Source organism: Babylonia areolata, chromosome 7 (genome assembly GCF_041734735.1).
Source record: "Babylonia areolata isolate BAREFJ2019XMU chromosome 7, ASM4173473v1, whole genome shotgun sequence".
In the NCBI taxonomy this organism is placed as follows: domain Eukaryota; kingdom Metazoa; phylum Mollusca; class Gastropoda; order Neogastropoda; family Buccinidae; genus Babylonia; species Babylonia areolata.
Genome location: NC_134882.1, coordinates 21,594,765 through 21,620,603, shown reverse-complemented (window position 1 = coordinate 21,620,603; position 25,839 = coordinate 21,594,765). Strand labels below are relative to the sequence as shown.

The 25,839-nt window shown below is 38.8% G+C and overlaps 1 protein-coding gene across 16 annotated transcripts in view; it reads left to right on the top strand.

Annotated features, from left to right (window-relative positions):
• LOC143283900 (C-Jun-amino-terminal kinase-interacting protein 4-like) overlaps positions 1 to 25,839 on the top strand; it is a 161,254-nt gene that overhangs the window by 28,907 nt on the left and 106,508 nt on the right. For 14 of the 16 annotated variants that reach the window (XM_076590313.1, XM_076590304.1, XM_076590300.1 and 11 more), the window contains 6 exons: positions 1,506 to 1,559; positions 5,881 to 5,898; positions 7,499 to 7,556; positions 10,192 to 10,248; positions 12,391 to 12,538; positions 15,782 to 15,975. In XM_076590313.1, the coding sequence (XP_076446428.1) occupies positions 1,506 to 1,559; positions 5,881 to 5,898; positions 7,499 to 7,556; positions 10,192 to 10,248; positions 12,391 to 12,538; positions 15,782 to 15,975 (529 nt within the window). The remainder of the gene's footprint in view (positions 1 to 1,505; positions 1,560 to 5,880; positions 5,899 to 7,498; positions 7,557 to 10,191; positions 10,249 to 12,390; positions 12,539 to 15,781; positions 15,976 to 25,839) is intronic. The other 2 variants (XM_076590306.1, XM_076590307.1) reach the window with 2 other exon arrangements.

The window sequence follows — 25,839 nt, the reverse complement described above, 5'->3', positions numbered from 1 at the left end:
TGTGCAATGCATGTATATGTGTATATCTTTGTGTGTCCATGTGATTTAGTCTGTGTGTATGTGCATGTGTGTAAAGTAGATGTGTTTGTTGCTTCTGATAAGCTTGCCTGCCTACTCATCCATCAGACCAACGGGAGACTCCATTGATTGTTGCTTCTGTGAATATTAGTGTGGAGTGATGTTAATAAGAGATGACAATGTTTGCTGTTGAAGGTTATGCAGAGTAAACAGAATGAAAACTTGTGCAAATGTCTTCGACCTACAGAAATTATATGACTACTTAGAATTTGGTTTCGCATTGGCTTGTGTTGTAACCTACAGATTTTGCATGCCAGTAATGCAAAGCAATTTTAGACCAGTCTTTCATCTTAATGATCCCTAAACAGTAAGATTTTATATGAATATGAATGTGAAAGTAGTGTTGGGTTAATGTTAATGTAAATATGAACAGCCAGTATCAGAATGCTGTTTTTTGAACTTGAAAATTTGAATGGATTTAGTCATTAACATTAGAATGTGGATATTAACGTATGTGTTTTTAATTGATTGATTGATTGATTAGTTGATTGATTGGTAATTAATTAATAGAATGTACAGATAAAGGCAGAATAGTGGAGTTTGATATGCAGATTTAGGAAGTTCTTTTTGTTAAAAAAAATATTTAGTTTTATGTCACTGGCATTTTGTGCAACATGAGAAAAAAATAAGAAGAAAATTCAGTTTGCATGTGACTTCGCCTGATGTTATTGGTGTTTAATGCATTTTATGATCCAGAAGGAATGTGTCAAAACTAATTTGTTGATGTGTAAGAAGTATGTACTGTTTTCTCCCCCATTAATTCATATTACATTTGTCTTACTCCAACCTTGAAAGTGCACACTGCTGCTTTTGTGTTCACTGTTCCTGGAATTTTGATTGCTTGAGAGCCTCAGAAAGTCATGTATTGCTTGCAAAACTCGTATTTGAAGAACTGTCTTAAAAAGGAATCAGTTAACATCAGAAGTAAACAGAAATTAATATGAATGCCATTGCAAACAAGACAAAAGGATTTGGTGAAGGTATTTTATTTTTCAACATATATATTAGGTTGATTGGCATTGTCTCTTTTGCTTTGACTTGGAACAAATCAGATTGATCGCCTTTGTAGACGATGTATTAAAAAGTAATTTTTATGATGTAATATAATTTGACAAACATTACAGATGATAAAAGTTTTTTTTTTTTTTAATGACTTTGTTAAAGTACATTTTAAAGTTTATAAAAGATTACTGTGAAAAAGTAACGTTTTTTGAATACCTGGTGGCGAATTTCTGAGGCTCTCGAAACCTGAACACGCAAGACCTAAACTGTTCCATGATACATGTATTATTCATTGCACGTGACTAGCATGTGTCTGGTAGATCCTCCACCTTGCCACTCGAGATGTTGTGATGGTAATTAGGTTGGTTTGTGGTTTTCTGTCTTTTTCCTTTGGTGCATGTGCCTGTTGTTATATGCCCTTCCAGACAGTGATGGAAGTGAGGAGGAGGAAAAAGAGAAAGACAATGATGGAGACTCTGGTATGCTTGGCTCTTCTCTCTCTCTTCTTGTTCTCATCCAGTCATCTGTTCACATGTCAGACATCGTGTAGTTGTTGTTTTTCCCTTTTGTCCTGTGCATTTCTTTGTGTCATCTTTCATTTTGTTGTGATCCCTTGTGCTTAAATTCAGAAATGAATGGACATTCTTTTTTTTCCTTATTGGTAGGCTGGCATTTCATTGATACTTAAGAGTTTATTGCTGACATAAGGAAATGGTTTACAGCAGGACGGGGATTTGACTAAAAATAGTAATAATGTAGGGAATTTCAAGCTGAGCTGTTTCTTGTCAAATATTTAAGAATAAAAATAAAAAGATTTTGGCGTGTATTGTTATAGCTACAAGTAGTTTGAGCAACACTTGTTTGTTGGAAAGTTTGTTATTATTTTTTGGCAGATAATGTCGATATCACTTACTTGGAAGATTACATGAAAAAGAAAACAGAGATAAGGAGTTACCATACCAAGATACTTATCCATTTCTTGTCGCCTTCCATCTATGGCTTCAGAATTGAATTAAATAGCAATATCAGTAGTAGTAGCCTTGTCTAAGTTTCTTCATGTTCTGCTTAACCTATAAAGAATAGATTTTAGAGGAGAGCATCAGCTTTTATGAACATGCCTCTGACATGGATTTGAACCCTGTGACATCCCAGTCATCAGTCTGTGACATTACCCTCCTCCTCAATGTTATCTGTGAGTTTTGTTCTGCCCAGCTGTGAAAATTTGTCAGTATTGACAAAACAACAACAACAAAACAACTGAAAGCTTTGTCCTTCACCACAGTCATCGTTTTCAACAGAATAATTCAATGGAAATTTCTTGCAGACATCGCACAGTGTAGACTTGAATTTTTCAGTTAAACAAAATAATGCAGAAGGGTGCATTGAATCCTGCTGATGCCAACTGAAACATTTTATTCTGTTTCAGTCGTGTTTGGGTTTGTAAAAAAAAAGAAAAAGAAAAGAAGAGAAATGAAAAACAAATTGCAGAAGCAGTTGGGATCTCTGTTCCATTTTTTTTTTCTGTGTTGGGATTTTTTTTTCTTGTTTTTTTTTGTTGGTCTTTTGTTTTTCGTTAATCATGTTGGGTATATACTTTTTGTGTTACTGTTAGTGTAAGATTATGCTTTTAAGCAATGTGTTGTTGTTGTATATTTCATTTCATTATCAGGCAGCAGTCTTATTAGGGTTGAGGAAACTTCATGTCATTATTTTTTGGGGAGGGGTGTGGGGGGTGGACTGGTGTGACTGGATTGTTAAAAATGGAATATTGGAAAGTCCATTACAGGGACTTGGTGTGACTGTATGTGTGTACAAGCACATCTGTGTGTGTGTGTGTGTGTGTGTATGTGCATGTGTGTGTGCGTGTGTGTGTGTGTGTGTTTACTAACATTCCCTCTAAGAAAAAAATAACTTACAGTTTTATGAAAGAAATAACACTTTCAGTTCTGCCCATGGTAAAGCAACAGAATGTCTCTATATAATTTTTTTTTTTTCAAAAAAGGACATGTTGGAAGCATTAGATATGTGTTTGCTTCTTTGTTGCTTAGTAGATTTTGTTTTGCTTTCATTGTGCCCTGGACTAGACATATCTCAAAGTCGTAAGTGTTATGGGGCATGCATTCCACAATGATTATGATTTGTCAGCTTTCAATGGGGTGTTCTGCTATGATTTGTGGTCTATCACTGGCATCAGCTTTAAATGGGGCATTCCGCAATGACTTGTAGTCCATCAGCTTTAAATGGGGCATTCCACAATGACTTGTAGTCCATCAGGTTTAAATGGGGCATTCCACATTGACTTGTAGTCCATCAGCTTTAAATGGGGCATTCCACAATGACTTGTAGTCCATCAGGTTTAAATGGGGCATTCCACATTGACTTGTAGTCCATCAGCTTTAAATTGGGCATTCCGTGTAGTCCATCAACTTTATATTGGGCATTCCACAATGACTTGTAGTCTATCAGCTTTATATTGGGCATTCCACTATAATTTATGGTCCATCAACTTTATATGGGTCATTTCCCCACAATATTTTATGGTCCATCAGCTTTTCTGGGGCATTTTCCATTATAATTTATGGTCCATCAGCTTTGTATGGGGCATTTTCCACAATAATTTGTGGTCCATCAGCTTCATATGGGGCATTTTCCACTATAATTTATGGTCCATCAGCTTTATATGGGACATTTTCCACTATAATTTTTGGTCCATCAGCTCTATATGGGGCATTCCACAATGACATGTCCATCAGGTTTATATGGGGCATTCCACTATAATCCATGGTCCATCAGCTTTATATGGGACATTTTCCACTATAATTTTTGGTCCATCAGCTTTATATGGGGCATTCCACAATGACTTGTCCATCAGGTTTATATGGGACATTCCACTACAATCTGTGGTCCATCAGCTTAAAATGGGGCATTCCACAATGTCTTGTTTATCAGGTTTATATGGGGCATTCCACTATAATCTGTGGTCCATCAGTTTTATATGGGGCATTCCACTATGATCATTTATGGTCCATCAGCTCTATATGGGGCATTCCACTATGAATTATGGTCCACCAACTTTATATGGGGCATTCCACTATGATTTATGGTCCATCAGCTTTGGGGGGCATTTTCCCAGTATGATTTGTGGTCTGTCAGCTTTATATGGGGCATTCCACAATGACTTTAGTTCATCAGATTTACATTGGGCATTCCACTATAATTTATGGTCCATCAGCTTTAAATTGATCATTTTTCCACAATGACTTGTAGTCCATCAGCTTTATATGGGCCATTTTTCCACAATGACTTGTAGTCCATCAGTTTTATATAGGGCATTCCACTATAATTTAATACATTTTGGTCCATCAGCTTTAAATTGGGCATTTTTCTAGCCATGATCTGTGGTCTGTCAGCTTTATATGTGGCATTTTTCCACAATGACTTGTAGTCCATCAGCTTTATATGGGGCATTTTCCACTATGATTTGTTATCCATCAGCTTTATATATGGCATTTTTCCACAATGACTTGTAGTACATCAGCTTTATATGGGGCATTTTCCCACCATGATTTGTCATCCATCAGCTTTATATGGGGCATTTTTTCCACTATGAGATTTTTTTTTGGCATGGGCATTTTGAGTTCATGGGTTTGTGTGGTGCACTTTATGCGTGTGTTCTTGTCCGTGCATGTTTGTGGTTGTGTACTCCTTTCAGAATGGTTGAAGACAGCATCTTGCATGATCATGTTCATCCATGCCATTGCATTTTCCCAGCTGAGGCTTATTTTGATGATTTTGGTGGTTTTGTTTGTTTATTTTTGTTTTTTGCGTTCCTTCATTTTGTGGGTCATTGAAGTCGGTTTCATTTGAGTATTGTTTTTTTTATACAGGCATCGTGTCGTAATGTGAGAACAAGCTTGAAAAAGAAACAAACAATTTTTTGCTTTATATTTAAGTGGAATGGAAAAGGGTCAGTGTGTGCAACGACCTTAATCTATTCATAGGTAAAAGCTGAATATTTTATGTGGAGGGGAAAAAGATATGTGATATTGTTACACTTTGTTTTGCTATCACATTGTTTTGATGCCATTCTTTGTTCTTATTTGAGATAGCTATTATAGCTGGGACAGATTTGTGCTGGGGATTGATAGGGGGGAGGGGGGGCAGGTGATGATGCAGGCATGCACTAGAGAGAGAGAGTGTGCAGAAAGACTATATATTATTAGACTGTAGTGATTCCGGTCATGTGCATGGTTGTGTGGTGGTTAGGTGCATGTTTGCTGTGTGGGTGTTCGCTAGAGTTGAGAACATGCACCAGTCTGCTGATGAAGAGATTTTCTAAAGAAGGCCTGTTTATAATTATCACACAAAACATACTGACAGATTATCAACATATTTATTATTTACTCACGCACACACCCACCCATGTACATTAATCACTGACAAAGACATGCAAACACAATCACACACCACACTGGCATGGTGGGTGTGTGTGCGCGCGTGCGCGCGCACACACAGACAGACACACACACACACACACACATGCTCATAACTTGCTATATTTCAGAATCAGTAAGCAAGGGAAAAATGTGTGTGTGTCTGAATGAATCAGTCTGTTCAGAATGTTAGAATGCAATATGTATAAATTACTTATTGAAGCTGTCCCTGAAATAAAGTGGCATTGAAACTTGCAGCATGACCTGTGACCAGTAGCGATTAATATAGTTTTGAACTAATGGTTTGTTGCTGTGTATTTTTTCCTCATGCATTGAATGGCCATTGGTGATTGCGCCTTGTCCACAGTCAGTGACAATTTCTTTGGTAAGATTTATTTGTTGTTGTTTTTCTGCTGATACAAAAGATGCATTGTCTTGTTGTGTAATGTGTCTGTCGTTTTCAGTCCAGGCATATTGAAGAATAATGTGTGGATGCTGGAATTGTGTGGTGTTTTTGTTGTTTTGTTGTCCTGTGTGTGTGTGTGTGTGTGTGTGTGTTATTGATTTAAATCAGAGTCCTTTTTGACTCACTTGTGTAAACAAAGTGAGTCTGTGTTTTAACCCGGTGTTCGGTTGTGTGTGTGTGTGTGTGTGTGTGTGTGTGTGTCCATGGTAAACTTTAACATTGACATTTTCTCTGCAAATACTTTGTCAGTTGACACCAAATTAGGCATAAAAATAGGACAAATTCAGTTCTTTCCAGTCATCTTGTTTAAAACAATATTGCACCTCTGGGATGGGCACAAAAAAATAAAGAATGAAGCCTGATTATATGCAAACTGCATTTACTGTTATATTTATATTTTTTGTATTCTCTAAACTTGGCACTTTGATCTGATATTCTGACCCAACAACAAGAGCAGTCATTATTATCATTTTCTGTTCAAACAGAAACTTCTTTTGCTCAGCATGGAAGTTTTATTTATTTTGCAAACATTTTTGGTGCAGATAGTAAAAAAGGGAAATTACTCTGTAATTAATGCTAGGGGGACTTAATTTGCTTTAAACTGATCTTTCTTATCTTAAACATTACATTTTTAAATGATACTCAATACATAAAAAGCTTGGATTTTTTTTAAAAGTGTATCACAAGTGAGTCTAGAAGGCCTTGCCTCTCTTGTTGTTTTATGTAACCAGATCAGCTCCTTCCCACCCCCACACACCCACTCCCTTATCAGTTTTTTTTATTTTTATTTATTTATTTTTTTTTTATCTTACTCTCTGTGTGTTCATGTGGTTTCAAAAGAAAACATCTGAGTGAAAAAAATTGTTTGTTTTTGGTTTAGTTTTGTGTGTTTTTTGTTTGTTTGTTTTTTGTTATTGTTTTTTTATCTGGCTAATTTGAGTTTTATCTAAGAGTTTAACAGGTGTGTTGTGTGAGTTTGCATGTCACATCTTTCCTTTGTGCTGGCAGAGTTGTGTTTTTTGAAGCAGACATCCATTTTAATATTGTTGAAGGGTTGGTAAGTTTTGAGGAAAACAACTTGTTTATGCGTGTGTAGATGTTTGCTTGGAGTTCAAAACTTGTGTGAAATGTTTGTAGATAGGTGACACAAGTATCTGTGTAGATTTCGATGAAAGTATATAGGTATACATAGAATGATAGATATAGTTGTGTGTGTCTATAATGTGTGTGTGTATGTGCATGTTGAGTGTGGTGAATTGCATTTAGCAACATGAGTTTTATACAGCATGCATGTCTCTATTTCAACCTGCAGTTGATGTAGTCAGATGTTTGACATGGGCGCATGACAGAAAGGTTTGTGTGAGTGTGTTCAGAATGATGTCAGAAAGCATTGGCAAGCTGTGTGGGTGGGGTGATGTCCGCATTGGCAAGCTGTGTGGGTGGGGTGATGTCCGCATTGGCAAGCTGTGTGGGTGGGGTGATGTCCGCATTGGCAAGCTGTGTGGGTGGGGTGTTGCAGGGATGGGAAAGGAGCTGGAAAACCTCATCCTGGAGAACACAGAGCTGCTGGCCACCAAGTGAGTCATCATTGGCATTGTTGTTACTATCGTTGTTGTTATTGTGTTTTCATTATTTTTGTTATAATTATTTTTGTTGTGTGTATGGGGAGGGGGGAAGGTGTGTTTGAATGTATGATTGAACATGTGTTTGTATGAATGTATGATTGAACATTTGTTTGTGTTTGTATGAATGTATGCATGCATTGTCTTTATATGTGTATGGGGAGGGGGGAGGTGTGTATTCATGTATGATTGAACATGTGTTTGTATGAATGTATGATTGAACATGTGCTTGTATGAATGTATGCATGCATTGTCTTTATGTGTATGTGTAGTTTGCTGGGTAGATTTTGATGTGTATATGTAACTTTGATACAATGTGTTACGTATTATATCATGTGTTTTGCAAAGCACCCACAGCAGTTTATGGATAGAGTGCTGTAGAAGTATCCAGCACCATTATGATTGGTACTTGTAGCATCTGTCTTCAATCAGAAACCAAACTGTGAGCGCTTTATAAACACAGACTGACTGTCATTGGTACAACAGGCTGTGTCTACCTGGGTGGAACAGACTGACTGTTATTGGTACAACAGGCTGTGTCTATCTGGGTGGAACAGACTGACTGTCATTGGTACAACAGGCTGTGTCTATCTGGGTGGAACAGACTGACTGTCATTGGTACAACAGGCTGTGTCTACCTGGGTGGAACAGACTGACTGTTATTGGTACAACAGGCTGTGTCTATCTGGGTGGAACAGACTGACTGTTATTGGTACAACAGGCTGTGTCTATCTGGGTGGAACAGACTGACTGTTATTGGTACAACAGGCTGTGTCTATCTGGGTGGAACAGACTGACTGTCATTGGTACAACAGGCTGTGTCTATCTGGGTGGAACAGACTGACTGTCATTGGTACAACAGGCTGTGTCTATCTGGGTGGAACAGACTGACTGTCATTGGTACAACAGGCTGTGTCTATCTGGGTGGAACAGACTGACGGTCATTGGTACAACAGGCTGTGTCTACCTGGGTGGAACAGACTGACTGCCATTGGTACAACAGGCTGTGTCTATCTGGATGGAACAGACTGACTGTCATTGGTACAACAGGCTGTGTCTATCTGGGTGGAACAGACTGACTGTCATTGGTACAGCAGGTTGTGTCTACCTGGGTGGAACAGACTGACTGCCATTGGTTCAACAGGCTGTGTGTACCTGGGTGGAACAGACTGACTTTCATTGGTACAACAGGCTGTGTCTGTTTGGGTGGAACAGACTGTCATTGGTACAACAGGCTGTGTCTATGTAGGTGGAACAGACTGACTGTCATTGGTACAACAGGCTGTGTCTATCTGGGTGGAAAATTGGTACAACAGGCTGTGTCTATCTGGGTGGAGTAGACTGACAGTCATTGATACAACAGGCTGTGTCTATCTGGGTGGAACAGACTGACTGTCATTGGTACAACAGGCTGTGTCTATCTGGGTGGAACAGACTGACTGTCATTGGTACAACAGGCTGTGTCTATCTGGGTGGAACAGACTGACTGTCATTGGTACAACAGGCTGTGTCTATCTGGGTGGAACAGACTGCCATTGGTACAACAGGCTGTGTGTACCTGGGTGGAACAGACTGACAGTCATTGGTACAACAGGCTGTGTCTGTCTGGGTGAAGCAGACTGACAGTCATTGGTACAGCAGGCTTTGTCTACCTGGGTGGAACAGACTGACTGTCATTGGTACAACAGGCTGTGTCTATCTGGGTGGAACAGACTGACTGTCATTGGTACAACAGGCTGTGTGTACCTGGGTGGAACAGACTGACTGTCATTGGTACAACAGGCTGTGTGTACCTGGGTGGAACAGACTGACTGTCATTGGTACAACAGGCTATGTCTGTCTGGGTGGAACAGACTGCCTTCAGGCTCTCATTTGTTTCCCGTGTCATTCAGGCAGGCTTTCAGTCACATGCACACACATACACATATCTATTAGAGTGGATTTTTCTTCAGCATTTTGTCAGGCACAACTCTTTTCTTGCCACGGGTTCTTTGACATGTGTGAAGTGCTTGCAGCATGCGGGGCCTGGGTTTATCGTCTCATCCGAATGACTCTAGTGGAGGTGGAGAAAATACTGACGACAGTGAAATTGGATGGTGTGTGGTCAGATTTTGTGGTTTTCTAGGCAGGTGTGTTACCGCTGGGCCACCCCTCCACTTCAGAGATTTCAAAAGATGGCTCCCACAGTTTGGGAACAACACCCAGTCTGCTGACAAATCCCTTTCTTGTGACCATGTATTGGACTTTCAGGAAACAATTCTCTTCTTTTTTATTATTATTATTATTATTTTTTATTTTACTATTTCTAATGCAAAATAATGTTTGAAAAAAAACCTCGGTGGAAACATACTGACTGAAAGGTTTGAGCCCGCATTAGCTTTTGTTATATATTTGTTCACTTTTTCCTTTCTTTCAGGAATGCTCAGAACATAGTGAAAGATGACCTCATTGCCAAAGTGGATGAGCTGTGTTATATATTCGTTCACTATTTGCTTTCTTTCAGAAATGCTCTGAACATTGTGAAAGATGACCTCATTGCCAAAGTGGATGAGCTGTGTTATATATTTGTTCACTATTTGCTTTCTTTCAGAAATGCTCTGAACATTGTGAAAGATGACCTCATTGCCAAAGTGGATGAGCTGTCCAGGTAAAGGATCATTTTTGTTACAGTCTTCTTATGTTGCATACCAGGCTGGATAAGTGATAGATGTTTCACACATTTCCTTGCTGTGTACTTTTGTAACTTTGTTTATCTGCTTCAAACGAAGGAAAGTGGAAGAAAAAATTCACACGCACATGCACGCATGCACTACCTCACTCTCTCTTTCTGTTTGTCTCTATACATATGTGTGTATACAAACAAATTTTGTTTAATTGTATTTTTTTAAAATTAATTTTAGAAACAAAGTAGAGACGCCTTTGTTTGAATGATGTATGATAATCTTGTGTGGGTGAACATGTGAGGGAGAGAGATGACATATTGAAGCAGACACTGGGAACAAGAAAATACAGGCTAGATTAATCTGAAATTACCAAATGGGTCATAAGTTATATTTTCGCTGTAATATTTTCTGTATTAAATGTTATGGTGGTGATGTTGAACTGGAAGAGAAAATAGAACCCATGCAAGGGAAACAGAAAACACAGGCTAGGGGTGCTGGGAAAGAGCTGTTTTGGGTGTTGATGCCACTGAAATAGCATAAATGATGAGGCTGCGAAAAAAAGAAAAAAAGAAATGAAAGTAAAAACAAAGTTACAGAGGATTGACAGAAGCAGGTCAGGTGCATTTTAGACGGTCAGATGAAGTTTTCAGCCAATAATATAGTGGCAGTGAACAGGAATTATGAGGATTTCATGACAGCATACATGGATTGTTTGTCTTAAGACAGTGAAGAGGATGTTCAGTGCGTTTTATAACAATGAGCATGTCATTCTGTGTGCCAAACTACAGCAATATGATTTAAGAGCCATACCCACAGGGACTGGATTTTGACTGACACAAAATATTCAGTATCCCTTGCTGTCATGAGAGACAGAAAGAACATTGTATTGTTTTGTTATATTTTTAATGCTTTTTCTCACAACATATATCTCTGTGTGAAACTTGGGCTGCTCTCCCAAGAGAGAGCTGGTGTCCACACCACAGAACCATCTATACTTCCCCCTTTTTCTCTCTCTGCAGGTGTTTGTTTTGCTATCAAAGTAGATTTTTTTTTTTTTCAAAATTTTGCCTGGGACAACCCTTTAGTTGCAGTGGGTTATTTTATTTGCACTAAGTGCATGCTGCAAAGGGGCTCTGGGTTGTGTTGTCTCATTGGAATGACTAGTGTCCAGACCACCACTCAAGGTCTGGTGGAGGGAAAGAAAATCACTTGCCAGTTTGGTATTTGATCCCCAGCTCTCAGATTTTCTCGTTTCCTAGGTGTATGTATTACCACAAGGCCATCATCTCTTCTCATGATTTGTGTGTGTGTGTGTGTGTGTGTGTGAACTCACAACTCGGAAGTCAGTTCATTTATTACAAAATCCAGCCAAGAAACTATGGACACTGAAACTAAGCACAACAGATAGATAAAAGTGATAGATTATGAGCACATTCAGGATCTTCCACAAGATATAGTTCTGGATTGCGAATTAAAAAACATACACATCTATCTGTCTATCTATCTATCTATCCATCCATATATCTATATATCTTGCCACTTTTGATTAAAAATAGTTTGCAACAGAGAAGGTAGAGTTTGGAGTATTTAGTTGTTAGTGGGGAAGTGTCATTGTGTATAGGGTCTGTCAATAATGAAAATATTAAATAGCTGGGACTTGTAACATTTCTTTTTAACTGCGATAGAATCTATAAATCCATTGTTTGATGTGTGTGTGTGTTGGGTGACACTTTGTGTGTGTGTGTGCGTGTGTGTGTATGTGTGGTGACAACACTCTGTGTGTGTGTGCGTGTGTGTGTATGTGTGGTGACACTCTGTGTGTGTTTGTGTGTATTTGTGGTGAGGGTGTGGGTGTGAGTGTGTGTCTGTATGGTGTGCATGTGTTTGTGTGGTGACACTGTATGTGCGTTTTTGTGGTGACAGTGTGTGTGTGTGTGAGTGCATGTGTGTTTGGTAACACTGTAGTTGTGTGTGTGTGTGTGTGTTTGTAGTGACTCTGTGTGTGTGGTAGTATGTGTGTGCTTGTGTTGACACTGTTCGTGTGTGTGTGTTGACACTCGTGTGTGTGTGTGGTGACACACACTGTGTGTGTATGATATACATTTTTTCAATGTGTGTGTTGATAGTGAGCAGGAGATCCTGCGTGAGGAGATCAACTCTCTGCAGACGGTGAAGGGACGCCTACAGCAGCGCATCACCCAGCTGGAGGAGGAGCTGAAGAAGACAAAGGAAGACATTGAGAAAAAGAACCAGGCCGCTCGGGAGGAAGATGAGGTGAACCTTTCACTCTCAGTCCAGAGCCCTGTGTCATTTGTTAGGGTAGATCCCTCGATAAGGATCTGTGTGTATGATTCCCTCTCTCAGAGTGATGTAAATCTACTTGTAAGGGTTAAGCCCTCGATAAAGGTCTGTGTCTACAATCCCCTCTCTCACAGTGATGTAAATCTACTGGTAAGTGTAGAACCCTTGGTGAGGGTCTGTGTCTATGATTCCCTCTCTCACAGTGATGTAAATCTACTGGTAAGTGTAGAACCCTTGGTAAGGGTCTGTGTCTATGATTCCCTCTCTTGCAGTGATGTAAATCTACTGGTAAGTGTAGAACCCTTGGTAAGGGTCTGTGTCTATGATTCCCTCTCTCACAGTGATGTAAATCTACTGGTAAGTGTAGAACCCTTTGTAAGGGTCTGTGTCTATGATTCCCTCTCTCACAGTGATGTAAATCTACTGGTAGTGTAGAACCCTTGGTAAGGGTCTGTGTCTATGATTCCCTCTCTCACAGTGATGTAATTCTACTGGTAAGTGCAGAACCCTTGGTAAGGGTCTGTGTCTACAAATCCCTCTCTCAGAGTGATGTCAATCTACTTGTAAGGGTTAAGCCCTCTGTAAGGATCTGTGTCTACGATTCCCCCTCTTGCAGTGATGCATTTTATTAGGGTAGACCCTCTGCAAGGATCTTTTTCTATGATTCCCTCTCCGGCAGTTATGAAAATCTCTTGGCTAGGACAGAGACCTTGGTGAAGATTTTTATCTATGATTCCCTCTCTGGGAGTTATGAAAATCTCCTTGCTAGGACAGAGACCTTGGTGAAGATCTTTATCTATGATTCCCTCTCTGGCAGTTATGAAAATCTCTTTGCTGGGACAGAGACCTTGGTGAAGATCTTTATCTACGATTCAGTTGTCTCACGTTGATTTAATTTGTTAGGGAAAAGCCTTTGATAAGAATCTTTCTCAATGATTCCCTTTCTTGCAGTGATGAAAATATCCTTGTCGTGGTAGAGCTATTGGTAAGGATCTTGGTCTACAATTTGCTTTCTCTCACAGTTATGTTGATCAGGGCATTCAGAAAAGATATTTGTCTATGATTGATTCCTTCTCACAATTATGTTGATCAGGGCATTCAGTAAAGATAATTGTCTGTGATTGATTCCTTCTCTGTCAGTAATGAAAATCTCTTTCATGGATGCCTTTCACATCATTTTTGTTTCACCGCCCGTAATGGATTCTTGTCAGATGACAGTGAATGAACAGTGAATGTTGTGAGTGCAGGAAGATGACAGTGAATGAACAGTGAATGTTGTGAGTGCAGGAAGATGACAGTGAATGAACAGTGAATGTTGTGAGTGCAGGAAGATGACAGTGAATGAACAGTGAATGTTGTGAGTGCAGGAAGATGACAGTGAATGAACAGTGAATGTTGTGAGTGCAGGAAGACGACAGTGAATGTTGTGAGTGCAGGAAGACGACAGTGAATGAACAGTGAATGTTGTGAGTGCAGGAAGACGACAGTGAATGTTGTGAGTGCAGGAAGATGACAGTGAATGAACAGTGAATGTTGTGAGTGCAGGAAGATGACAGTGAATGAACAGTGAATGTTGTGAGTGCAGGAAGATGACAGTGAATGAACAGTGAATGTTGTGAGTGCAGGAAGACGACAGTGAATGTTGTGAGTGCAGGAAGACGACAGTGAATGAACAGTGAATGTTGTGAGTGCAGGAAGACGACAGTGAATGTTGTGAGTGCAGGAAGATGACAGTGAATGAACAGTGAATGTTGTGAGTGCAGGAAGACGACCGTGAATGAACAGTGAATGTTGTGAGTGCAGGAAGATGACAGTGAATGAACAGTGAATGTTGTGAGTACAGGAAGATGACAGTGAATGAACAGTGAATGTTGTGAGTGCAGGAAGACGACAGTGAATATTGCGAGTGCAGGAAGATGACAGTGAATGAACAGTGAATGTTGTGAGTGCAGGAAGACGACAGTGAATGTTGTGAGTGCAGGAAGACGACAGTGAATGAACAGTGAATGTTGTGAGTGCAGGAAGACGACAGTGAATGTTGTGAGTGCAGGAAGACGACAGTGAATGTTGTGAGTGCATGTTGTGAGTGCAGGAAGACGACAGTGAATGTTGTGAGTGCAGGAAGACGACAGTGAATGTTGTGAGTGCAGGAAGATGACAGTGAATGAACAGTGAATGTTGTGAGTGCAGGAAGACGACCGTGAATGAACAGTGAATGTTGTGAGTGCAGGAAGATGACAGTGAATGAACAGTGAATGTTGTGAGTACAGGAAGATGACAGTGAATGAACAGTGAATGTTGTGAGTGCAGGAAGACGACAGTGAATGTTGTTAGTGCAGGAAGACAGCAGTCAATGAACAGTGAATGTTGTGAGTGCAGGAAGATGACAGTGAATGTTGTGAGTGCAGGAAGATGACAGTGAATGTTGTGAGTGCAGGAAGATGACAGTCAATGAACAGTGAATGTTGTGAGTGCAGGAAGGAAGACGACTGAATGTTTTGAGTGCAGGAAGGAAGACGACTGAATGTTTTGAGTGTAGGAAGTTACAGTGAATGAACAGTGAATGTTGTGAGTGCAGGAAGATGACAGTGAATGAACAGTGAATGTTGTGAGTGCAGGAAGATGACAATGAATGAACAGTGAATGTTGTGAGTGCAGGAAGATGACAGTCAATGAACAGTGAATGTTGTGACTACAGGAAGACGACAGTCAATGAACAGTGAATGTTGTGACTACAGGAAGATGACAGTGAATGAACAGTGAATGTTGTGACTACAGGAAGATGACAGTCAATGAACAGTGAATGTTGTGACTACAGGAAGACGACAGTCAATGAACAGAATGTTGTGACTACAGGAAGATGACAGTGAATGAACAGTGAATGTTGTGACTACAGGAAGATGACAGTCAATGACCAGTTAATGTTGTGACTACAGGAAGACGACAGTCAATGAACAGTGAATGTTGTGACTACAGGAAGATGACAGTGAATGAACAGTGAATGTTGTGACTACAGGAAAACGACAGTCAATGAACAGTGAATGTTGTGACTACAGGAAGATGACAGTCAATGAACAGTGAATGTTGTGACTACAGGAAGACGACAGTCAATGAACAGTGAATGTTGTGACTACAGGAAGATGACAGTCAATGAACAGTGAATGTTGTGACTACAGGAAGATGACAGTCAATGAACAGTGAATGTTGTGACTACAGGAAGACGTGCCGATGGCCCAGCGGAAGCGGTTCACGCGGGTGGAGATGGCGCGGGTGTTGATGGAGCGGAACCAGTACAAGGAGCGGCTGATGGAGCTGCAGGAAGCCGTGCGATGGACAGAGATGATCCGTGCCTCTCGGGAACACCCCTCAGAGCTCAGCTCCGGCAAGAAGAAGTCCTCCGTCTGGAACTTGTGAGTACTGTGTCTGTCTGTCTGTCTGTCTGTCTGTCTTTCACCTCTTCCACTTGATTTTGTCTGATGCGGGTACATTTGAATAGGTGTAAGTGAGTTGGTGAGCATTGTATTTATGTGGTACCTTTTGGGTTTTGAATAATTACGAATTTTTGAGCAGTTCACATGAATCGCAAATACAAGCAAAGACGAAAGAGAGCATCAACAAGCTTAAAAGCATATACTGTTCTCAACATTGCACTTCAGATTCACTGTGACCATATTATCATTACTACCAAATAACATTCATAAATGGCAAATGAAGAGAGAAAGCAAGTGAAAAATAAAATAAGTAAGATAATGATACTGCTAGTGCTGGTATCAAGACAAAATTGAATTTATTGCCACCACAGGAACCACCTGATGAAAGACAAACAGTGAAGAAAGTTTATACATAAACATTTCAGTTTAGCAAACTGAAACTAATCCAGAAGGCAAGTGTTTTTCCATTCCTGTTCAGTCTATCCTTTATTTCTTATGATATACATTAAAGAGATTAATTTTCCATTTCTGCTGAGTCTGTCCTCTATCTCTTATGGTATACATTAAAGAGATTAATTTTCTGTTCCTGTTGAGTCTGTCCTTTATCTCTTATGATATACATTAAAGAGATTAATTTTCCATTCCTGTTGAGTCTGTCCTTTATCTCTTATGATATACATTAAAGAGATTAATTTTCCATTCCTGTTGAGTCTGTCCTTTATCTCTTATGATATACATTAAAGAGATTAATTTTCCATTCCTGTTGAGTCTGTCCTTTATCTCTTATGATATACATTTAAGAGATTAATTTTCCATTCCTGTTGAGTCTGTCCTTTATCTCTTATGATATACATTAAAGAGATTAATTTTCCATTCCTGTTGAGTCTGTCCTTTATCTCTTATGATATACATTAAAGAGATTAATTTTCCATTCCTGTTGAGTCTGTCCTTTATCTCTTATGATATACATTAAAGAGATTAATTTTCCATTCCTGTTGAGTCTGTCCTTTGTCTCTTATGATATACATTAAAGAGATTAATTTTCCATTCCTGTTGAGTCTGTCCTTTGTCTCTTATGATATACATTAAAGAGATTAATTTTCCATTCCTGTTGAGTCTGTCCTTTATCTCTTATGATATACATTAAAGAGATTAATTTTCCATTCCTGTTGAGTCTGTCCTTTATCTCTTATGATATACATTAAAGAGATTAATTTTCCATTCCTGTTGAGTCTGTCCTTTGTCTCTTATGATATACATTAAAGAGATTAATTTTCCATTCCTGTTGAGTCTGTCCTTTGTCTCTTATGATATACATTAAAGAGATTAATTTTCCATTCCTGTTGAGTCTGTCCTTTGTCTCTTATGATATACATTAAAGAGATTAATTTTCCATTCCTGTTGAGTCTGTCCTTTGTCTCTTATGATATACATTTAAGAGATTAATTTTCCATTCTTGTTGAGTCTGTCCTTTATTGACTCACTTGTGTAAACAAAGTGAGTCTATGTTTTAACCCGGTGTTCGGTTGTCTGTGTGTGTCTGTGTGTCCGTGGTAAACTTTAACATTGACATTTTCTCTGCAAATACTTTGTCAGTTGACACCAAATTTGGCATAAAAATAGGAAAAATTCAGTTCTTTCCAGTCATCTTGTTTAAAACAATATTGCACCTCTGGTATGGGCACAAAAAAAAGAAAAAAAAAGAAGCCTAATTATATGCAAACTGCATTTACTGTTATATTTATATTTTTTGTATTCTCTAAACTTGGCACTTTGATCTGATATTCTGACCCAGCAGCAAGAGCAGTCATTATTATCATTTTTTGTTCAAACAGGAACTTCTTTTGCTAAGCATGGAAGTTTTATTTATTATGCAAACGTTTTGGTGCAGATAGTAAAAAAGGGAAATTACTCTGTAATTAATGCTAGGGGACTTAATTTGCTTTAAACTGATCTTTCTCATCTTGAACATTACTTTTTGAAATTATACTCAATACATAAAAAGCTTGGATTTTTTTTTTTTTTTTTTAAGTGTATCACAAGTGAGTCTTGAAGGCCTTGCCTCTCTTGTCTCTTATGATATACATTAAAGAGATTAATTTTCCATTTCTGTTGAGTCTGTCTTTATCTCTTATGGTATACGTTAAAGAGATTAATTTTCCATTCCTGTTTAGTCTGTCCTTTATCTCTTATGGTATACATTAAAGAGATTAATTTTCCATTCCTGTTGAGTCTATCCTTTATCTCTTGTGGTATACATTAAAGAGATTAACAGGGATTAGTACAAACAGCTGAAGAGCAGTCAAGAAATACAGCTTTGAAGGGAGGGGAGAAAAAGAGGATTTTTTTCTTTTGTCTACTTTTTTTTTTCAATGTACCTTCTGATGCTTGAGAATGAATTTATATGACAGTTGTTCAGAACATTCAGCTGTATGAAAATATTTTGCAGGATAAATCACTGTCTAGTCAGTCAACACCGTCACAGTCAAAGGAAAAAGCTGGAATGCGTAGAGTTCTTATATTTCTTCTTTTTTTTACAGCAGTGTTGTTTTCAGTTATCTTTGGCTTGTTTTTTTTATTGTATTTGCATTTATGCGTACGTTTTCTAAAGGTGAGCTGTTTGAGAACGGTGAGAGACATGGTGACGTTTGTCTTTTCATGCCCTTTGTGTACTATAGCCTGGTTCACTTTCAGCATGGACAGAGGAACGGATCGTTCTGACACCTGTGTTGTGTGTGTTGCTTCAGTTTCAGCAATCTGTTGGGCTCCAAGTCCTCCAAAGCTGAGGCAGCTCCCCCTCCTCCATCATTACCATCCTACCCCAAACTGTTGCCTCCCTCCCAGTCTGTGACGCCAAAACCCCCCTCCTCACCCTCCTCCCTCTCGTCTTCCTCCACTGACACCAAAGGGGTGCATCACTTGTGAATGTTTGCCCAGGGAGGGCTGAGGGAGTTAGGTTCTCCCTGGCTGTGTGTCTGGTGGCCCTTCTTGCTCTGGTCGTTGAGGATTCCTGGAGTTGCTGTGTGATGGGTGGATGAAGGAATGGGTGTAGCAGGAGTTGTGGGGCGGAGGGGGGGGGGGGGGGTGAATGGAAATCCTTGCACAGTTTGGAGGTTTTAAAACACCACACAGACTGAAATCAGAGTGACATTCTTCTTGACTACAGGTGATACCACCAATATAGACATCACCCAACAATTGGGGTTTTCTGCTATTCACACTTGGGTTGGTTAGTTTATTTGACATCAGCAGGAAGAAGAAGAAGCTTGTGTGGAAAATACAAGAAGGAAGACAAGAAAAGAAATGAAGGAGTGAGACTGATGAAAGTGGGTTCACCTCTTTCTGTGGGGATTTCAGATGACACATGACAGCCATTATCTGTATGCTGCTGTTAGCGGTTGTGTTGATATTCACCAGCTTTGGGTAGAGAAGAGGAAGACAAGATGCTGTTGATTTTAATTATTTTTATGCTGGACAGAAATCTGTGTGGGAAGAAAGGTGTTCTCAGCTCTTCCTCTCTTCCTTCCCATCATAACAGTTTGTGCCTTGTATTCCATCAGATCGGATTTATCTTAATGAAGCAGCAACAGTGATTTAGAAAAACAAATGTTGGTCAATAATTTGAAGCACCTCAACATGGCAACACGTTTGACTTTTCTGTTTATTCATTTGAGCTGTGAAAATTAAAATAATGTTTGAAGTATGTACTGCTTCATGCCGTGATAATGCTGAAAAGACTGCTATGTCAGATTTGAAATAAAAAGATATATATATATATATAAATTTTAAATAAAAAGAACGAAGAAAAACCACATGCAGTCTCATTTGCTGAAACATATCAAAGCTTTTATTATTGTCAGTACTCTTGTTAAAGTAATATCTGTACAGAAATGATATTATTCACAAATGTTTCTCCAGTACATATCAAACATTTTACAAACAGCTGTCTCAAATCAAGATGAGGGGAAACCTACATTGCACTCTGTTAGTCCCTTGTGTGATGGTGATGATGATAAATCTATACACATTTACGTATATGAATATGTAATAATTATTTTTAATACCATGGTTCCTTGAGAATTGGTGTTGTGGAGATGGACAGTGCCTGTGATGTACAGTCAAGGCAGAATGAATTTGCCAGTGCCATTGTGAGAATGAAAGGACATAGTGGCCAAGTGAGTGCACAAATGTGGATTCTGCTTTTTGGAAAGAAGTCTTGTCTGCCTTGCAAATGTCTCAATCAATCAGCAGTGCAGTGTGTGTGTGTGTGTGTGTGAGTCCCATGTGCCTTGCTATACTATAGTCAGAAGTTTCCGTGCGGATCTCATTGCTTTAGTCATGTGATGGGCTGATTTTCAGCATTCGTCCTTTTCCTCTCTGTGGCTGTGGTTGTGACAAACTGTGGCATAGTAGTCAATGTGTCTGATACCTTTCTGGCTTTTTTTGTTGTTGTTGTTGTTGGCTGTGTGAATGTAAACTGGGGTACATGTGTCAGTGTGTTCAGTCTGTGTTGCCTGGACTGTGGTACAGGTTAGTTACTTTGACTTTTGTGTTTGTGTTGTTGAAGTTAGGGTACACGTGTCACTGTGTTCAGCGTGTGTTGGCTGGACTGCAGTACATATTACTGTGTTCAGTTTGTGTTACCTAAACTAGAGAACATGTTAAAGTGTTCAGTTTGTGTAGCCAAATTTCATATACCTTTTTTTTTCTTTTTCTTTTTCAGCATGTGTTTCTTAAAACTGGTACATGTGTCAGTGTGTTTGGTTAGTGTTCCCTGAACTATGAACTGTGTTGTATGTGTGTCAGTGTGTTTAGTTTGTGTTGTCTCAACTATGAACTGTGTTGTATGTGTGTCAGTTTGCTCAGTTTGTGTTATCTCAAATATGAACTGTGTTGTTATGTCATGTGTGTCAGTGTGTTCAGTTTATGTTGTCTCAACTATGAACTGTGTTGAATGTGTGTGTCAGTGTGTTCAGTGTGTTGTCTTTTTTCTCCTTCTATGCCTTTATACCATGTAGTACAGTAGTACACTTTTTTTTTTTCATTTTACATCAGTGTTTTCTTTTATACTGTTTTTAGTGTGCACATGTGCTGTGGTTGAGGAGTTTGAGAGTCTGTTGTCCCCACTTTGGAATAGGAAATGTCGTGCAATAGTGCAGTTGTTTGACTGTTAGTATATGAGGAAGCACATATGTGCTTGTATGTGTGTGTTAATGCAAGTGGATGCAGCTTTGTTTGTGTATGTGTGCCTGAGGGTTTGAGCACGTAAGTGTACAAGGGTGAATTCTACATTAGTTAGCATGTGGCATACTAGCCTTTTGTAGACACTTCCCGTCCGGTGTTTATTTATTTATTTGAATGTCTTTCTGTATGACCATGAATTATACAACAGTTATGAAATTATTTGGTTTGTGTGTGTTTGGTGGGTTTTTTTTCGTTTTTTTTTCTTCTTTTTTTTTTCTTCCTGTTAGAGGCACAACTATGCATAGGGCGTGAGTATGTCAGTTCTTTCCTGGTGGCGTTGTTCAAAGCTCCTGGTCTTTGATGTTTCCTAGCATGTAAGATGGTAGTAATACAACCTTCCAGGTGCTTTGGGAGAACAGTGAGAGTAAATGGTGTTGAAGGCATTCTGCTGTTTTGGGATGTGTGTTTTTGCTACAAGGTTGTGTTCCAGCAATGTAACGGTGCTGCTGACTCTTTATTTGCAGAAGGGGCTACAGGAAAATAGGTGGTAACGTTCAAGTATTTGTGAACATGAAATGTGTATTTTCACACACCATTTGAGCACCTTCCTTCTTTTTTTTTTCCCCTTCCTCCCTCCCTTCCCTCCTTCCATCCTACCCTTTGTCACTGTATGTGTCTTTATTTCACTGTTTCTGGGGTGTGTGTGTGTTGGGGGGGTTGGGGTGGGGGGCTGGTGGCATGTTGGAGAGAAGGTGAGGCGGGGTGGAGTGCAGAGAGCCATAGAAACTGTAGAGGTACACTTGTCAGTGTTCAAACTGCTAGTTGTTTCTTTTTTTTTTCTTTTTTATATGTATATTTTTTTTCTGCTGGGAACTGATAATAAGAGTACATATTGGTTCATGATGAATTCCCTCTTTTTCTGTTAGCGTATGTGTATGTGTGAGTGTGTGAGAAACAACGAGAGAGAGAGAAAGAGAGAATTGACACTAATGCTTACTTTTTTAGTTTTTTATACAGTTTCATTTCTTATTCTCCAGTTTGTGCTTCTTGTGTTATTGAAGTGTACAGAGTTGTAGGTTGTAAAAAAATAAAAAAAATTTTTAATCAGCCACATTTCAATTGCATAATTTTAACACAATCTGTTTGTTCGTCTTTTCAACAGTTCATTTCTGTTATGTTTTTGTGGTAACTGTAGGGATTTTTATTTCTGGTTTTTGTTTGTTTTATCAAAAACCAAGCTGACTTGACGGTACATTTTTGGCTGTCTTCCTGGTGCCACATGCTTTTATTTTTATATATTTATATGAAGACTGTGCATTTATTTAAGGCAGGAAAGATGTGCATTTATTTGAAACAGGAAAGAGCCTGTTGTGCATGTCATGCATTGAATGATTTATTTTTTTTTACACCTTTTTGCCAGTAGTATGAAGTATCTACAGCATGCTGAGTCTTGTCTGTTGTATAGCATGTTCTGCATATCAAGGAACCAGTGGAGAAAATGATAGTGTGAGCTCTGTGAAACCAGGCAGGAGAGAGAGGGATCAAAATAGGCCATATGCATAGAGAATATCTTGACACCAGCCAGTGTTGAGCACTCATTGTGCAAGTCATTATTTATCAAGTGTTTTGGATCCCCCCCACCCACCCCCAAAAAAAGGAAAACAAAAAAAAAAAGAAAGAAAAATGCTGTTGTTTGAATTTAGTCAGTGCACCTGCACTATAAAATCTGTAAGGGCAGTAGTCCATCTGTACTATTACAGTGCACCCATCCTGTAAAATCTGCTTAGGTGGTAGTATATCTTCACTGTTACATCTGCGATTGCTGTCTTTTTTATGTACTCTTTTTCTAAGGTTACATTACCTAATTACTCTTTAGCTGATTGCATGTAATAGTAGAACATTTGTGTTGCATATCTTTTATTTTATCTTTTTTTTCTTTTTCTTTTTTTTTTTTTTTTTTTTAAGGTTTAGGTATACCTCAAGGAAAATTAAGCTTATAGTATTTCTGGATGTTGATTTAAGAGGGCAGGAATAGGTCCTATCATTAGAGATGCATACATAGCTGAGGTATCTCTGATCAAAAGACAATAGTTAAAAAGCTGAGGTATCTCTGATCAAAAGACAATAGTTAAAACAAAGCTGAGGTATCTCTGATCAAAAGACAATAGTAGTTAAAACAAAGCTGAGGTATCTCTGATCAAAAGACAATAGTTAAAACAAAGTTGAGGTATCTCTGATCAAAAAACAATAGTTAAAACAAAGCTGAAGTATCTCTGATCAAAAGACAATAGTTAAAAAGCTGAGGTCTCTCTGATCAAAAGACAATAGTTAAAAAGTTGAGGTATCTCTGATCAAAAGACAATAGTTGAAACAAAGCTGGGGTATCTCTGATCAAAAGACAATAGTTAAAACAAAGCTGAGGTATCTCTGATCAAAAGACAATAGTTAAAAAGCTGAAGTATCTCTGATTAAAAGACAAAAGTTAAAAAGCTGAAATATCTCTGATTAAAAGACAATAGTTAAAAAGCTGAAGTATCTCTGATCAAAAGACAATAGTTAAAAAGCTGAATTATCTCTGATCAAAAGACAATAGTTAAAAAGCTGAGGTATCTCTGATCAAAAGACAATAGTTAAAAAGCTGAGGTATCTCTGATCAAAAGACAAACAGTTTCAAGCTACTGAGACTAGTGTAGAGTTCCATTTTCAAGGCAGGCATCTTGTATGATTGCAGCACCAGAACACTGGTTACATACAAGATATGACTGGCACTTTTCTGTGTCACATCACTGTGTCAGACGTTCTAGAATCTGGAAGTAATCATTTTGTTGTTATGGTATATACTGACATAGAACCAGGAGTTTGGGCTTCATTGGTAGTCTGTGATGAGGGAGGGGTGGGGGTGGGGGGAGTGTTGTGGGGAGGGGGGTTGGAGAAGGTGATGATCTGATTTGCCTCCACAGTGATTTTGTTGCCAAAGTCTGTAGTTTCAGCTGCTTCAGAAGACAGCCCACTGGTTATGTTCAATCAGACTCAACCCACCTGAAGAAACCTTTCAGTGCATTCTGTGGGTTTCATAGTCCACAGATGCACAACCACTGCCTTTTCATGAGGGAATTACCTTGCCATTTCTCTTTACAATTTGCCCTCTTCTTTTTTTTTCTTTTTTTTTTCATGTTTACTCCCCACCACTCATAGTGATATTTCATACATGTTATTATAGAATTATAATAATGAAATAATGCAAACCAGCTTCAAACTTCCTTTGGTGCAGCTTTACCCACTGTTTGAAACATGTTTAACTTCATGTTTCGCTCTTTCCCTTTGCCTAATGACTCTCTAAGGACAAGAAGGTAAGGAAGCTATTGTAGATTTCTGTATCTTTTGGTGTTTTTTTTTACTTGTCCAGCCTCTACTTGAGCACAGTTGATGAAGTCTTGCATTCTTTACTTTCCTGTTCTGTTTCTGTGCTTGGTGGAATGTCCCACTTGTCCCCTGAGTGGGTTATGGGATTAGATGTTTGGTGACACTAGTTCTGCCCCTTCTTCGGGAGCATGTGTAGTGCTGGTTGTCTCTCAAGTCCTGTCCTAGTCAGTTAGTGGAATGATTTTACTCCTAAGTATGTTGTGGTGATGATAGTGGGGGGGGGGGGGGGGGGGGGGGGGGGTAGCATGGTCACATTTTAGACTTCACTTTTTCTGTTTAAATTTGATTCTGGTCAATATTAGTAACATTGTAAGGACTTTGAGCAGATTACTTTGAAATGAGATCTTGGACCAAAACATGTTATCAGCAGCACACAAACTTGAAAGATAAAAGAATGTTTATTTTTTCGGATAAAGGAATGTTTATTTTTTAACCAAGATGTTACCAGCAGCACACAAACATGAACATGTCTTTCGGATGAATGTTTATATTTTAACGAAGATGTTACCAGCAGCACACAAACATGAACATGTCTTTCGGATAAAAGAATGTTTATTTTTTAATCAAGATGTTACCAGCAGCACAGAAACTTGAACGTGTCTTTCGGATAAAAGAATGTTTATTTTTTTAATCAAGATGTTACCAGCAGCACAGAAACTTGGACGTGTCTTTTGGATATACAAGTTTATGGTTTCAGTCAAGACATCACAGACACAGATAGCATCACTGAGATTATTCTTTCATAGCCCTTTTTCCTCATTGCGGTTTATCAGGTAGTATTCGTTTTGAAAATCCCAAGCAGTTTTAATCCTGTCCTGTGAACATGTCTGTCACTGGTTATGCTGCCTTCAGACTGAAAGGTAATGGAGTCTGTTGCGTTTGCCATTTTGATCCCTCACAACTCCTCATGGTTCTTAAAAGAATTCAGAATATTTAATCCAGAAAAATATCTTATAAAAAAAAATATTTGTCAAACTTGAATTTGGTGTGCTTTGATTTTCTTTGTAAAAACTGTACATTGTGTACAAGAGAAGAGTGATAACAAGGTGTTTGGTTTTCTTTGGAAACAGGATCTTATGAAGAAGTGGAATAAATGTGATTGAAATTGACTTGGAAGTGACACACTGTTTTCTTTGGGTGAGAGGATCAAAATGGCATCCTGCATTATGGAGTGTGTTTGTGGCTTTTTGGCAGGTCCTGTGTGTTTGCTCTCTCTGTGTCTCTGTCTTTCTCTGT